Source organism: Glycine max, chromosome 6 (genome assembly GCF_000004515.6).
Source record: "Glycine max cultivar Williams 82 chromosome 6, Glycine_max_v4.0, whole genome shotgun sequence".
NCBI lineage: Eukaryota > Viridiplantae > Streptophyta > Magnoliopsida > Fabales > Fabaceae > Glycine > Glycine max.
This window is the reverse complement of record NC_038242.2, coordinates 8,237,963-8,255,522: the sequence shown is the minus strand read 5'-3', so window position 1 is coordinate 8,255,522 and position 17,560 is coordinate 8,237,963. Positions and strand designations below refer to the sequence as shown.

General features: G+C 31.0%; 1 protein-coding gene and 1 pseudogene across 1 annotated transcript; both read left to right on the top strand.

Moving 5' to 3' along the window:
- Positions 1-3,089: 3,089 nt before the first annotated feature.
- On the top strand, positions 3,090-7,524 carry LOC100812771 (sugar transport protein 5-like; annotated as a pseudogene).
- A 2,875-nt stretch (positions 7,525-10,399) lies between these two features.
- LOC100799418 (sugar transport protein 5) lies at positions 10,400-15,775 on the top strand. The gene is made up of 4 exons (XM_003526537.5): positions 10,400-10,659; positions 12,074-12,393; positions 13,570-14,199; positions 15,090-15,775. Exons 1-4 carry the CDS (start codon positions 10,521-10,523, stop codon positions 15,528-15,530), a joined length of 1,530 nt encoding a protein of 509 aa, XP_003526585.1. The 5' UTR covers positions 10,400-10,520; the 3' UTR covers positions 15,531-15,775.
- Positions 15,776-17,560: the final 1,785 nt, after the last annotated feature.

The following is a 17,560-nucleotide window of genomic DNA, read 5'->3' as shown; positions in this document are numbered from 1 at the left end:
AGCAATATCAAGACGAATAATTCATGCTTGAACTCATTATGTCACAATGTCTACAATGACAATATCAAAATAAATAATTCCCGTGTGAGGTCATATTCTTTTTACACACAAATAATAAAAAATAAAAACAATAATAATAGAATCTATAGTAAAGTTTATATCAATAAGTCAATAGTAAAAATATATACTAATATTATATAGCTGTTCCTAAATATCAATATAATAACTTTTTCACTCTCTAGAAGACCATTATAATATATAAAGATAACAAATAAATTTATTTTCTTGATACCAAATTCTTTTAAATAAGATCTCAATTTTAATTTGAAACTAATCGATGCAAAAAATTAGTTGGAAAAAAAGAATTTCATTAAAGATTATTAGTCAGATTTTTTTTAAAAAATTAATTATCAATAAAATTGATAGATATTTTATATCAATAACATGATAATTATATATATATATATAATTATATATATATATATATATATATATATATATATATATATATATATATTCAACCAAGCAATTTTTTTTAAAAAAACTTTGATTCATGGCAAACTATCAAAGATTTGCATTTATTTGTTTCCAAATAAACTTTGCCCAATCAAGAAAGGTACAAATTGAGTAAGTATTTGCTTTTCTAAAATAGGCTACAATATGTAAAATCCACTGAAAAATGAATTATTATTTGGTACTTTAAAATAATGGGTTTTCAAAAATTCAATGACCCAAATAAGCAAGGGCATTTTGGTCATAATCCAACTAAGCTTCATGTTCCTAGGAAGGCACATTCTCAATTCCTCTTAAGGTAGTTTCTCACACACTTAACCTGATTCCAAATCCTAATTTATGTTCTCTTGCTTCTTCCATTTCACTAACCTCACTTTGTACATTGTTACTATCTATTGATTCTATGACTGTTGAGGCATTGACGATGTCAGCTAGAGCGATGGAGATGTAGTATCTTATTCACGTGAAACACAACGAGGAAGGACAAAAATTAAATAGAGTTTCTTTCTTCTGAATTTCGTAATTAAAAATTATTAGACAAAACAGCAGTGCTGCAGTGCTATATATATTTAGCACGAAAGGAAGACCGCACGAAACACACGAACAATTACGTGAATGGCTATTGTTTATTTAAAGTAAATATTAGTAAAAAACTTAAAAAAATACGTTAAATGTGTTTTTGAGGAAATACACGTTCGTGCAAGACGCAAGAAAACTTTTTTCACGAAATTTCCCCCCTACAAAACAGCAATTTCCTAGACCAAAGTATTGCACATTGTTATATTTTTAAATAAAATTTATCAAATAACAAAAAGCACGTTAAAATGTGTTAGTAACAATTATAGTTTCAAATATAAACTTATTTTTTTCATTGTGCACATGCATTATATAGGAAAAAGATTACTATAAAGTGCAAAGTTCTTACTCCTTCTAAGTGAGACAGTTAGTTAACTTGAACTAACCCCAAATCAGGTTATGAAAATAAGTACTACAAACCATTGGAGCCAAAATTGATTATTGTTGTTATACAATTTGAATTATTTATGGGGTTTTAGGGGTCGGATATTTTCTAAATAAAGAAAAATATATTATTCTTTATCTTAAATGCGCTATATTTTTTTTAGAAAACAAAAATGAAAAATTACTTGCTAGTGCATATTTTTTTATTTTATTTTTATTGGAAAAATATATTTATTATTATTTATTATATATTAATCATTTTAAAAAATGTTATTATATATATAATAAAAGAAGTTTGAGGGGGCCGAGCCGTATGCGTCTGGGTTCATGTTTGTCTCCTTCCGTAATTGATAGAGAGTATTTACAAAAACATTTCGACCTTTAAGGTATCACTCAATATAATAAATGAAAGCAACAATTATAATGAACAATTAAATTAACCTCAAGAATTTCACAACACACACATACCAAATTACAATTTTTTTTCTCTATTTTTAAATCAAGACATTTAATTTCTTTGTTTTAAAAAATAAACAATTTTCATCCTTTCATTTGACTAATCTAAAGTCAAACGTGACACCTACATAAAAAAAAATAAACTGAAAAATAAAAAATATCTTAATTAGAATTGAACTCATGACATTATTAGAGTAAAAATGTAAGATGAAATCTCACTTTGAGTAGAAGAGAAAAAGTTGAACACTATATAAGGGAGGAGAAAACAAACATTAAGGTTTTAAGTTAAAGTGTGGTGTCAAGTTTCATGTGATTACTCATGATTCATTAGTGTAAATGTGTCTGGTGTTTGCTCCTTTTGAATTTTTAATTAATTTTTTTCTTTCACATCTCTATCTGTAGTATTTATCTGTCACCTGTCAGTATCAATCATGGATTAGGAATTAATATGAATGGTGCTGCATAAGTAAACAAGAGGTAACTGGAATATTGGAATTGTATAAGGACTGACTGTTCACACTTCACGTAAATATCGTAAGTCTGATCTCGTAACTAGCTCTCATGCTTTGAATAAAGTATGAATAAGTGTCGGGTGAGTAGTTGTGATCGAATTGCTAGTATGTACCGGCAAAGCTTCTTATTTTTAAAAAAAGAACGAAAAAAAAAGGAGAATACGTGATCAAGTAAACGCAAATACTACTATGGTCAGTTGATAAGGCAAGTGCGTTGACCCACAGTTTTGATCCGTTGTTAATGCTTTCTTTAATAGATTTAGATAAATGATTCAAATGTGTACCAATTATCTATTTTGTAAAAAAGATAAATGATTCAAATGAGCAAATGCTTTTATTACTCCATCATAGTTTGAATATAAGATAAATGCTATTAAATTATTAGTTTTTAAACTTTGAAGTTTTTTTTTTAAATTTATCATTGAACAAATGTTTGATTGGTTAAAACATTTATAAATGAAAAATAGATGTGATATAAACAAAAAAAGAAATTGGTTTGTTTCTTTCATGTGGGGCCATTTTCTTTTGGGAAGAAAACAGTCACAAACTGCAAGTCTATAAATGAATTAGTTGCCACGCTCTTGGTTTGTGTGGTCTCTTCTACAGAGTTAGACTGAACTGTCCAAGTAGCAGTGGAGAGGGCTCAAAATGGCCGGTGGCTTCGATGGCAAGATAACACTCTCAGTTGACATCTCTTGCATCGTTGCTGCATCCAGTGGACTCATTTTTGGATATGACATTGGAGTTTCAAGTTTTCTTTTTCCCTGTTAGTTAATCTGTTTCCTTAAGTATTCTTTTCTACTTTTATTCTTCTTATATATATATTTAAATGTGTTACCAGAATTAGAATATCTAACAATTTTCTGCAATACTTTCTACAAGATTCACGGTATAAGAAAATAGTTACTACTGTCTCTCTCTTCTTAATTTAGTTCTTCTTCAATGACTCTCTTTACTATACAGTATTTTTGTATATAAAGTTATATAGTGTACATACAATTTCTCTATGTATCAAAAAGTACAATTTCTCTCTCACTACTAATACAATTCTTGTTAGGGGTTTGGTGAAGGTGAGGAGAGGGAGAGAGAGAGAAAAAAAGAATATTCTTTCTTCGAGGGAACTAACAGCTATTGGGCTGAATATATTTTTGCATGCTTTATTCATTATGGTGCTGTCGTATATATACACTGTGATGATACATGTATAACGGTCATAACCGTGATAACGGTCCTAACAGCTCTAACAACTTGCGTCTATTATACACGTGCTTACGAGTAACTACCTTCACGTGCTACATGTGTTTCAAGTCACGTGATCGCATAGGTATTTGGGCCTGGTGATCTCCCTTGTGGGCCTGGCTGGTGTAACTTCTGGTTCCTCCTGGAGGTTGCTATGGAGATTGCTATCAATTCTCTAAGTTCTAACCAATTTGTACGTTACCGGATAACTGTCCAACATACATCAAGTTTTGCCCAATAATAATACGCTTCCATAAAAAGGACAAGAAAATTAAAAACTGAATTTCAGATTGGAAATGGCTTAAGACGTCCTTTTCAGACATGGAACCTTTTGCCGTTTAATAACAATAATTGAAGCTGTACAGTACTAATATTGAAGAAGATGACTTATTTATGGCTCGTCAAGGAGTCAATTAAAAAAAAAAAACAAAAAAAGTCTATGATGGAAAGCAACAGTCAGCAAATTCCAAATGGAAAATGGCACATGAAGTTATAAGAGGGTGTTTTGTGAAAAAAAATAATTTAGGACCACCAATTAAGTGTTTATATGATCTTGACTAATATTTATGTGACATGTATTTGATTTTTTAATTTACAAAAAATAATAATAGCATTTAATTACTCGTAATGTGATAATTAATTACTGATCACACGGTCTATGGTCGCTTAATAATTTTTTGTCTTTAAATTTGTGATATATGCATGCAGTAATTAGCGTCTTAGCATGGTGATGATAGCGCTGTTGTATTTCAAATTTGCATGACCTTTAATTAAAGAGTTATATTATTTATATACTATTTTTTCATACTTTTTTCAAATATTATTTTAAATTTTCTTTATTATATTATTTATCTTGTATTTTTATAATACTATTTACAAAAAGTTATTTGTCCCTCTTTCTGTCTCTTTTTATGAAAAAATAAAGTATAACTAATATGTTCTCTTGATTGTATTCGTGCCCAGGAACTAATTAATTAAAGTGTGGCTTAATAGCCAACAGTTAACACCTTTTTAAATTCCAGCTAACGATTTGATGAAAAAACAAATATTACTTCATATAGAAGTGGATAGGTGAATTTAACGAAAATGTTATAAAATTCCAGGAGGTGTCACAACGATGGTACCGTTTCTTGAAAAGTTCTTCCATCAATACTGAGAAATGCAGCTGGTGCGAAAAACATGTACTGTGTGTATGGCAGCCAAGTGTTGACATTAGTGTCATCTTTGGCAGCTAGCCGAGTCACGGCGGCGTTGGGTGGGAGAAACACCATCATGTTGGGTGGTGTCACCTTTTTTGCTGGTGGTGCACTTAATGGAGCTGCTGAAAATATTGCTATGCTCATTTTGGGTCTTATTTTTCTCGGCCTTGGGGTCGGTTTGACTAATCAAGTGAGTCTACCTCTGCATATACATTCTTAATTTAGACTAAAATTATAGATCGAGTTAATAATATGATTTACATAAGTAGTACTTATTTATAATATTTTCTATTCTTTATTTTTTTATAATAATTTATTAATTTCACACTTTTCTTTCTTTTTAATTTTTTTATATAACTTTGTGTAAAAAATTACACAAATATTTTTTAAATACTAATGCAACAGTTCTACTTGGCTAGTGTTTAGTCAGTCCCAACCTTAAGCACCAATACCCTGTTCATATACACACACAAAATAAATAAAAAAAAGGTAAAAACCATCACCTATGACTGTAAGCACCTTAATTAGTACTCTTTCCATCTTTCTTGTTATAAAAAAAATTAGTTAATATTATTATGTTATTTTTAACTAAAAAATAAACTTTTTTTAGATTATTTATTTATTGGATTTGATATCGAACATAAAAAAAAAATCTTTAATCTTATTAAATAAATAATATTTTAAAAATAATATAATTAAATAAGACATGAATAATTAATATTTGAGAGAAAAAATAAGAAATTTTTGTTTCTTTTATATTCGGGAGGGAGTACCACTGTATTTCATAATTTTGGTTATTAATGGTATAATGTTGCATTAATTTGGAAAAGGCTGCGCCACTGTACCTTTCTGAAATGGCGAGGCGCTTTGAACACGGGCTTCCAATTTTTCCTAGGAGTCGGAGTGCTTGCCGCCGGCTGCATAAACTACGCCACCGCGAATCAGCCGTGGGGGTGGCGACTCTCTCTCGGCCTCGCCGTGGTCCCTGCAACCGACACCCCTAGCAGCCTGGTTGAGCGCGGTAAAATAGAGCAAGGCAGATCGAGAAACGCTTTTCATGCGCAAAGTCAGAGGGTCCCACATGGACGTCGAATCCGAGTTGGAAGAACTCATTAATGCGAAATCTATGGTGCATATTTGAGAGACTTGATCACGGCAATTTCTATATATCCCACTTTTTCAGCAGCTTACGGGGATTAACATCGTCGCATTCTATTCTCCTAACCTCTTTCAGTCTGTGGGTTTCCACCATAATACTTGGAATAGTCAACCTTGCTCCTCTCATCCTATCCACTGCTATTGTTGATCGCTTTGGTCAAAGTTCTTCTTCATTTCTGGTGCCATTCTCATGCTTAATTTTCTGTCAGGTAATTAATTAAAGCAACTTTTTGATGAAACTGGTAATTTTTTCTTACCCAAAAGGTATGATATTAAAACAATTTATATTACTTTTTTTCTTTTATACAGGAGACGTCATTCTAAATTATATTTATTGTCCTTTGTTCTATGTAATTTTTTATTTTTTATAATCAATGTATAAAAAATAAATTTTATATCAATTATAAATATAATTGGTATAAAAAATAGAAAATGACAAAGTATATTTTTGTTTAGGATGACACCCTTTTTTATGAAACAAATAAAGGATATTAATCGTTTATTTTTTAACGTGATTTATCTCAATTACATTCATCCGTGTGTTTAATAAGACACTTAAGTATTTTATAACCTATTTTGATTATTTTAGAAGCTAATTTATGATTATTATTAAAGTATTAGAAATCATAATTTGTGTTAACTGTGGGAAAACACACAACTTACTCACACAGATAAAAGAGAGAAAAGAATTGACACGTACAGCCGTACAGGAGGAAGAGTTTTTCTCTATAATTTCACTAATTCATTCACACTAATTCCACACACATATTATAGTACAGGGAGGTATTTTTATAGGCATATTATAACAATAAAATATAACTAATTCAGTGCCTAAGAAGTAAAAACAGTCAATGACGTGCCATGCATGAGTAAAACTATCTCTAGTAAAATCTAGCAAATATCAGTGTAGTAAAGCTATGCAACTTTTGACTGTAAGAGTTGTAATCTTTGAATTCAAAGCTTCTAAACTCTTCTAGTTAGGCGGTGATAATTTCCAGCTTGATTTAATTTTTCTTAACCGGACAATTTGTGTTGGCATTTTGAAGATTGCCGTGTCTGCTTTGCTAGCTATGGTGACTGGTGTTCACGGTACAAAGGACATATCAAAGGGTAACGCAATGTTGGTATTGGTCCTACTCTGATTTTATGATGCAGGTTTTGGTTGGTCATGGGGCCCTGTCACCTGGCTAATTCCAAGTGAAATTTTCCCCTTAAGAATCAGAACCACTGGACAAAGCATAGCAGTTGGGGTGCAGTTTATATCACTATTTGCGTTATCCCAGACATTTTTGACAATGCTATGCCACTTCAAGTTCGGCGCCTTCTTGTTCTATGCGGTTTGGATTGCAGTGATGACCCTCTTTATTATGTTTTTCTTGCCCGAGACCAAAGGAATTCCATTGGAGTCAATGTACACCATATGGGGCAAACAATGGTTTTGGCGTAGGTTTGTGGAAGGAGCAGTTAAGCAAGATAATTTCCCATGAACATTTTTGGCACTCCCTTCTGTAGATTGGGTTTGTAAGTCTCAAAAGAGGATAATCAATCATTGCCACTCCCTGCTTACAACTATGATGCTTTATTTGGACATGGACATGTACTTAACTCTACCACAATAAATATGTACAAGTACATCACTTTAATTTTAGTTTATCTAGCTAGTTTATTCACCGAGTTAGTTAGTAGCTAGTTACTCACAATTAGTTTTCCTGTGAGTCCCTGTTGGTTAGAAATAACTATTCTCCTCAGATATAAATCTCATCGGTTATAAATGTACTTGAAATGTTGTCTTCTATAGAATAACATACTAGTTCTATTCTCTCTTCTACGGCTTCAATTCTCTCTTTTTTTCTCATCATGCTAACGATCACCTTGAAATGGTATCAGAAATCCTTTCTTATGGACACTGTTGTGCTGTCACTGAGTCACTCTATCTGATCTTCCATTCTTAGAATCTTCGGATCCATACCCAAGGTGGATCATGGCAGAGGCTATTGTTAATGAAGTCATTGATGCATCAAGTCCATACTTCATCCATTCGAATGAGAAATTGAGAATGCTCTTGCGCTGGAATCAATTGTCACCTTTTGTTAGTGAATCATCCTGGAAAAATTGTAATATTAAGTTAAATTGGTTCTTAAATTTAATAAAATGATAACTTGATCTTTTAAAATTGTATGGGATAATATCTGGTCTTTTTATACAAAATTTTGACTTGAAATACTAATTTCAACATTGTGAATAGTTAAATCAAAGAGTAAAAAGTATAAACATAAATTAAGGTATATTTTATAATATAATTTTTAAAATAAATAATTTTATTATAAATATAATATCAAATTATACAAAATGCTACATCTGTTCTTATATATAAGAAACACAATTTAATATTTTTTATCTTAATTATAAGAAATATAAAATTATTTTATTGCTTAATTTCTTTTTTACTTATAATAATTATTCTTTTTTTTTTTTGTAAAAGTAAGAGTATTTATTGAATTATTAAAAAAACAAGGCACATTGGTTGAAAATTATCTTTTAAAAAATAATCATATCTTAAATCATTTAATGATAAGGGTAGTGTTAAAATAGAATTAAAATTTATGACAAATTAACTAATCTAATTATTTTTATTGGGTTTGATAAATTAGATAATTGTTTCTATTATATAATATTAATTATTAAATAAAAAAATTTCATTTTTTAGAAAACATTAAACACTATATCAAATAAGGATCACGAACTCATCCTAATTAAGAAAAACACTAGGTCTATTTTTAAAATCCAAACTGGTCCAAGTCAACCTCGGGCTGGGCTGAGTTAACGGGCCGGATTGGGCCATATCACCCCTAACTATTTCTACCACCGTTGAGCTCACCAGTTATGCAGACGCGGTAAGAAAGCCATGCTATTGTTTCTTTTCTATTTATTTTTTTTACTTTATTGTTGTCAGTGTTATTTCCAAGTCCAAATCTGCAATACATCACACCTTGCTTAGTAGCTGCCGCGTCTTTATCTTGAAAGCTAACATCAACATTTTACAGTAACTATTTAAATAAAATATCAATTTTAATTAATTAATAATACTAACAATATTTACACTATTCTATTTAAGTTTTGCCCTTCACATAACTATCGTAAAGCCTGTCTTTTTACAGCTCTGACTTTGGAAGATTAGGTTAGGTGACTGCTTTGCAAAACCAGCAAATTGCAGCTCCTTGTTAAAATATTATTGTACGTGACCAAGTAAACAGTTTTTTTTTTAATGTTACAAAAAATCAAGCACAATTTTTTAATGTCTAATTGATTGATGCGTACTATGAGTGGACCGCTGATCCATTCGTAATTCATTATGGAAATTATTTATTATGAAATCTTACACCAAACGATACTGGAGGACCGGTTAATGCAGTTTGGTATTATACAAGATTAAATCGTGTTTGATAGTAATATAAATTATCGAGATTTATTCTCAAATTAGCTTTCAATAGAGGTTACACTCGATAACATTCCATTAACAGTTGTCTTTTTTCGTAAATTTTTTTTTGTCAAAAAGTAATTTTTATCACCAATTTTTTATTAGAAAATGATTTCGATCTAATTTCATACATCTTGCTAATAATAATAAAAAATTGACACTTGGTCGCAATCCAACTTGTTATGAAGTAGGCCAGCTATAGCCTTAAAGTTATCGTAATTAATTAAGTTTATCTTTTTTTTCAAAATAATCATTCATATTTTTTAAGTAAATAAATAATTTACACTCTTTAATATAAATTAATACTGTTGCTTAAAAAATATAATTAATATTTATACATGAACAACACAGCTTGCATAACTACTGCATAAGGGTTGAGTACCTGAATTTGAATTTGACCAACAATTATTAATTTGAATCCACGTACAAATTAACCTGAATTGGCATCCTTTATTTGCAGTTCAATTTAATAAACATTAGGGTACTGTGCTTGAGAAGACTTTCTGTACTATACTTCTAATAGTAGCATATCCTTCCCCATATCAAAAGAATGAAGAGTTAATCATTTACTACCTGACAAATAAATGATAAGTAAAAGATTGAACAAGTCATTGTTATCACATGGCATGTCGTGTGTTTGCCGTACTTATTTAAGTATACAGTCAAGCTTAGCTAAAAGAATGTATCATGGTGAACAAATACTAAAATAAATAAATTTAATTAACGTTGCCTTGTACGATTAACAAGATAGTCAACATATATAATGGCAGTTTTTTTATAGGAAAAAAAAATCATGTCTCATTTCTTCCACTTGTGGCAAATTGCGTTAGACAGCGTCCAAACAACACCACCTTTAGCCTATAAAATAGTTGCCACGCTCTCATTATTATGAGCACCATTGCCCATTAGACTGAGTAACACAAACATATATATATATATATAGCATATAGCTGCTGCTGCTTAGTAACTGAGGAGCAGATATACAGAGAGAGGCTCATTTTCAAAATGGCCGGTGGGGTGGTTCCTGTCGATTCATCACCATTAGCCAATGGCTTTGCTGGCAAGATAACGCTCTCAGTTATCATCACTTGCATCGTTGCTGCATCCGGTGGACTCCTTTTTGGATATGACATCGGAATTTCAGGTTAATTTGTTTGTTTTTGTTCTTAATCCCTTTCTAAATTAAAGCTTCTTACCATAAGAGCATGATATTTGCTCTTAAGAAGTTTGCTACAAGTTCTCACCGATAAATTGACTATGGTTGCACATGATTGAAAATCATGAAGAAAAAGATATAGCAAAATTAGGAGATACCACGATCTTACTCTTTAATAGCATTATTCGTAGAATTTAAGAATAATTATATGGGCTTTCTATAAAACTATTTTTATATTATAATTACATCTGAATCTTACTTATTTTAGAAATTATATTTACATTCCTAAGAAGATACGTATTTTATTATTTTTAATAAGGGTGTCTGGTATGGTGTGTTTTTTTTGTATATGAAAATAATTAACATGTGTTTGCAAATCAAAAACATGTGTTTATTTTTTTAAAAATAAGGGTGTTAATTAATGCATAAAAATAATTCATAGCATAAGAGATGTAGATGCAATTTTTGAATCATTTCAGTAAAATTTAAATTTAGTTATAGCTAACTTTAAGAAATAACAGTACACTTATGTTTTAAGAGTTTCTAGTAAATTTTTACTTAAGATGAATATTCTTTGCCCAAAAGGAGCGTACTGTTTCCACAAGGGGGGAAATGGCATTTTTTATATAGATAATAACAGGTATACTTTAGTGGAAGTAATTTCTAAGCATGAAACTTTGGTGTTTAATCAAAATAAATGAGTCATGGCTTATTTATGGCATGGCAATTTTTTCACCATATTATATTATAAGAGTAAAATATTAAATAATTTTATTGATAATTAATTTTCATTCAGCCGTTTAATTAATCATAATTAATGGATCTTTCTTTTTAATTATTTTTTATTTATAAGATTCAAACTTAATTAATATCTTGCTTGAAAGATAAGAAGATTTTTTTTTTTTGAAAGAAAATGATAGGAAGCCAGTTCACTCAAAGCAATTAACATAATCCCGACTCAATTTATTATTCTTGCAAGGCAAACGTTCTTTTTATTTAAATAATACTTTATCTTGATTATCGTTTGTATATAACAAAAAAAAAAGCTTTTACATAATAAAAGAATATGAAAGAAACTGAAAAAATTTAAAAATAATTATACAAAATTTTAATTTCATTAAAACAACTTATATTTTCATAAAAAAAGTTTTTTTTATTCAAATTTAAGTTAAGCTTTCTAAACATTTTGCTTTTATATATATAGCTAAAATGCTCCAAAAACAGCATAAATGTGAAAAAAAGTTGTCCCAAACATGCTAAAACAAACCTTTAATTTTAATCGCAGTTCACAACTTTAAGAAAACAAATGTTTGCTTAAATTTATGCACTATAGAAAGTTTTAAATAAATTGGATGTGTAAAGCTTACCCTTTTCTGTGAATGAAAATGTTGAAATTTTCCAGGAGGTGTCACAACAATGGTACCATTTCTGGAAAAATTCTTTCCAGCTATATTAAGAAAGGCTGCTAGCACTGAAGTAAACATGTACTGTGTGTATGACAGTCAAGTCTTAACATTGTTTACATCTTCTCTGTACCTTGCCGGATTAGTGTCATCTCTTGCCGCTAGTCGAGTCACGGCGGTATTGGGTCGGAGAAACACCATCATCTTGGGTGGTGTCATCTTTGTTGTTGGTGGTGCCCTTAATGGAGGTGCTGAAAATATTGCTATGCTCATTTTGGGCCGTATCCTACTCGGGTTTGGAGTTGGTTTCACTAATCAAGTGAGTCAATACATACATATTTCATACACTATTATTACTTGGTAATAACTCAAATCGTACGTGGTGCTTTATATCTTTAGTATTAAACACATATGATATATATATATATATATATATATATATATATATATATATATATATATATATATATATATATATATATATATATATATATTACATTACATTAAAAACAATGAATTTAATATTTAATGAGTGCAATTAGCCAGAAACTCACCATGTAGACCCACCTTAGTAACAGGTCCCATCCGTCATAGATAGAGGAAGTCCCGCTCCCGCCATAAGAATATGTGGGACACAAAATTATCCCACTACCATCTTCTAGGAAGCCTAATTAAACGAAAACATATTCCAACTAATTTTATTATTCTTACACATTTTTATTTAATTTTTCTCCATCACATAACTTATTTAACTTTTGTTTATCATTTTTCTAATTGTGAATACAATAATAGAAAATGGTTGTAAAAATGCGATTTCTCTATTCACATTCATACTACCAAATAACTGAAATAAGCAAGAGCTCGTCAGTATTCAGTGTTTTACTTTGAATAATCCAACAAGTAGGCCATTGGTTTTCCATTTTATATTGAGATAAAGTATCTTACATATATAAATAATAGAATCACCACAATCATCCAAACGTAGACGAACTAGTATATAATAATTTAGGTACTCTTATCCTTCACTTTATAACAACCAAAATGTTAGAAACGAGTGATATAAGGAGTAAGGACATCTAATAACTTCAAAATAACATCTCCACAAACCATTTTTCTAATAATAAAAGGAACAACGGATTGAGTCCAACCTTTCGTCACTTCATTGTCTTTATAGCGTACAAGCACAAGCACAAATTAAATTATGCCGCAATTAAAGAAAGTCAAAACTAGAAAAATAAATATGAACAAGTCTTCCTTTCATTTTTTAATCACAAGTTTTTATCTTTGGCGGTTATGAGATTGAGAATTGATTAATTTAACACTTAATCATGCTTAAAATTATTTATTTCTCTATAAGAATTATAGTGAGAATAAACTTAAGTTTTCTCTCACAAATTCAAAATAATTATCAATCGAGCAACACTAGGGCTTCATTTGAATTTTCTTAATAGTCATTTTTAATTATTACTAATTGACTACATGATGTTGGCAAAAGGCTGCGCCGTTGTACCTCTCTGAAATCGCACCACCAAAATGGCGAGGAGCTTTCAACACAGGCTTCCAATTCTTCCTATCACTTGGAGTGCTGGTTGCAGGTTGCATCAACTTCGGAACCGCGAAGAAAACTTGGGGGTGGCGTGTCTCTCTCGGCCTTGCAGTGGTGCCTGCAGCAGTTATGACAATCGGTGCCTTCCTCATAACCGACACTCCCAACAGCTTGGTTGAGCGTGGCAAAATAGAGCAAGCCAGAAAAGCCCTACGCAAAGCAAGAGGATCCTCCATCGATGTTGAACCCGAATTGGAAGAACTCATTAAGTGGTCGCAAATTGCAAAATCCGTGGAGCAGGAACCCTTCAAGACCATATTTGAGAGGCAGTATCGACCCCACTTGGTCATGGCAATTGCTATCCCATTTTTTCAGCAAATGACAGGGATTAACATCGTCGCATTCTATGCTCCTAACCTCTTTCAATCAGTGGGTTTAGGGCACGATGCCGCTTTACTTTCCGCCATTATACTCGGAGCAGTCAACCTTGTTTCTCTCCTCGTCTCCACTGCTATTGTTGATCGCTTTGGTCGAAGGTTCTTGTTCGTAACTGGTGGCATATGCATGTTTATTTGCCAGGTTAGCAAAATTATTTACCTTCTTTAAGTCCATTCCTAGGAGTTTGTTGTTTTAACAAACATATTTTTAAGAGTTATACCACTTATCATTCTTATTGAATCACATGTATATATTTGTACACTCCATAGGTTATTTAAACCTAGTGAGAAAAAAAAATTGCCATGGTAGTTAATATGACTTGGAGTGAATGACTGATGATATTTATAAATATTTTATGAATATTTCTTTTTTTTATCTCTTTTTATATCATATTATATCATTAAATTTATCAATGAAAATGATTAATATTCTTTATCACCCAAAGGGTCTAGACACCTTAAAAGAGATAAATAATTAATAAGATTTATGATATATAATAGGAAGAGATAGATAAAGAAAAATTAAAAGTATTTGTTAATGTTGGGTGTTTGTAAACTTGAGGTATCTAAATATCATCACTTTCTTAATAATTATTTATCTTTTTTTCTTCTTATTTCTCTCAAGGTCATTATATAGGTGTTCAAGAATTATTTTCTTATTATGTGATAAGAAAAGAGATAGACAAAAAATAAAGAAAAGTGTTTGATAGATACAAAATGTGTTATCTAATATCTAGAGAGACTAAAGAGACTAACAAAAAGAAAAAATTATAAATATGATAGAGTTTATGTCTTTATGAATTATGATGTGATAAAAATAAAATGAGAAAAGATGAAAGATGTTGAATGAGTGTTTAAAATAAAAAATAATTTATGTATTATTATTAAAAAAATAAAAAATATTGATAGTGTTTAAAATATAATTGTTCTAGGAATTATATGTCTAATGTCTCTGTAACTTCTTTATTGGGATTATTATTTGACACCTGTGTAGCACTATTACTAATAATTTTTGTGACTGCTACTATGAAGATTGCGGTGTCAATTTTGCTAGCAGTGGTGACTGGTGTTCATGGTACAAAGGACATGTCGAAGGGTAGTGCAATTGTGGTGTTGGTGCTACTCTGTTGCTACTCGGCAGGTTTTGGTTGGTCGTGGGGGCCTCTGACGTGGCTAATTCCGAGTGAAATTTTCCCCTTAAAAATCAGAACCACTGGACAAAGCATTGCTGTTGGTGTGCAGTTCATAATCGTATTTATATTATCCCAGACATTCTTGTCAATGCTATGCCACTTCAAGTTTGGAGCCTTCTTGTTCTATGCGGGTTGGATTGTAGTGATGACAATCTTCGTTATATTTTTCGTGCCAGAGACAAAAGGAATTCCTTTGGAGTCAATGTACACCATATGGGGTAAACACTGGTTTTGGCGGCGGTTTGTTAAAGGAGAAGTTGCACAAGAAAATCTTCCCTGAACTAAATTATATAATATCACTTTGTTTGTAAAAAACAGCTAAAAATCATTGATTTTTCCCTCCTACAGATATAAGGTGCTGTGTATATGTAGAATGTCTCTATCATAATAAACTCTTCTATGATCATATTTGTATTTATCTAGTTATAACTATTTGTATGACGCTGATCCAATAAGGGAAGTTTAATATATGTTCTGCCTCTATTTTCTTTGAAGGTAGGGTTATGAGCATTTCATCGTTTCACACCTGATGCATATATAAGTTTCGGGTCAATCAAATTTATCTAAATTCATTGTGTATCACCAAAATCTGATTGAGGAATTCAAGCTTTAATACGGGAGGGTCCCCACTTTAAAATATCTCGACAATATTTTTAAACATGTTAATACTTTTTTATTACACATGTTAATTTTTTTACATCAATAAAAGTCAACCCTATTTTTTATATTAAGATAATTAGATCCCACGGCGCAGCCAATATATATAGCGTATTCATGAAAGCTATAAGATGTGAACTGAAATGTGCATATGCACGTTTAAATGAACATTGTCTATGGTAGTTGTCTAAGTGATACAAGTTCCGCCTGCGACGTTGTAAAGGTTTCAATCAAGAAATTATATATGTATTTTCTTAGAGTGTATTTGAATCAGCAAATTTAAAATTTTAAAAAATTTTAAATTTTGAGAATTTCAAATACTTTAATTTAAATTTTTTCATTTCTAAAATTTTGTATTTGAATAAAAAATTAGATTTTTTCATTTTTAAAATTTTGTGTTTAAATAAAGAAATTAAATTTCTTTATTTTCAAAATTTTATATTTTAATAAAACAATTTTTAATAAAATAATTATTTTTTTCAATAGAGGAAGTGTCGTTGAGGAGATTATTTTTTCAGCATAAATTAACTGTTAATATTATTTTTTCAACTGAATAATATAATTTTTTTAATAAAATAATCTCCTGAACGGTTAATATTATTCAAAAGAGATTATTGATACATCTCTCTCACTCACTCAGAGCAATAGCAATGGCTTCCCTCATCCCAGGCATTCTCCTGAAAATGCTACAGGCCATGAACACCAACACCTACGTCACCGGCGACCACCGCTCCCCTCTCCTCCAGGTCATCGGCATTGTCCCCGCTCTCGTTGACTCCGACCTCTGGTCCAACCAGGGCTTCTATTTAAACCTCTCTGACTCCCTCAACTCCACCTACGTCCTCCTCTCCCACCCCGACACCGATCTCATCCTCTCCAACCGCCTCTAGCTCGGCCAGTTCGTCCACGTCGACCGCTTCCACTTCGACTCCTCTCTCCCCTTCGTCTCCAACCTTCGCCCCCTCGCCAGCCGCCACCCCTTCCTCGGCACCCCGGAGCCCCTCATCACCCGCATCTCCCCCTCCTCTCGCCACTTCCTCATCCAACCCCTCTTCGATTCCGAACTTGACCCCCTCTCCCACCTCTCCCTCAACAATAATAAATCTCCAATCCCTAATCCTAACCCCAACCCTAACCCTGAAGAACCAAAACAACATCACAATCACAAAGATAGCCCCAAAGAATGAATAATTTCCAGAGACCCACAAAAGAATTTCAAATTCTTTTATAAAATGAAAGAATTTAAAATACTAATATTTAAGTTAACTAAAATTTCTGATCAAAATACTCAAATTTTAATTTCTTTTCAAATGTTTATCCAAACATCTTATTTAATTAAAAAATAATTAAAATTCTTTAAAAAATTGAATTATTTTATTAAATTTCTTCATCCAAACATATTTTTAGTTAAATATTGTAGAGTTGTTTTCAAGAGTTTTCCTTAGCTGCTTTAAAGCTTCAAAGTTTAGTTTCCTAAAAAATTCCATCGTGGATACTGGATAGTACGTATATACTAAGGCTAGTGGTTCATGAGCATTATAATCACTTGTATGCATGCATGGAACTTCAGGTCCAGTCAGTGAGTCAGGGAAGTTTAATACAGTATATCAGCTCTACATCTATTTTAATTTTCTTTACTGCGACAACTCAGCT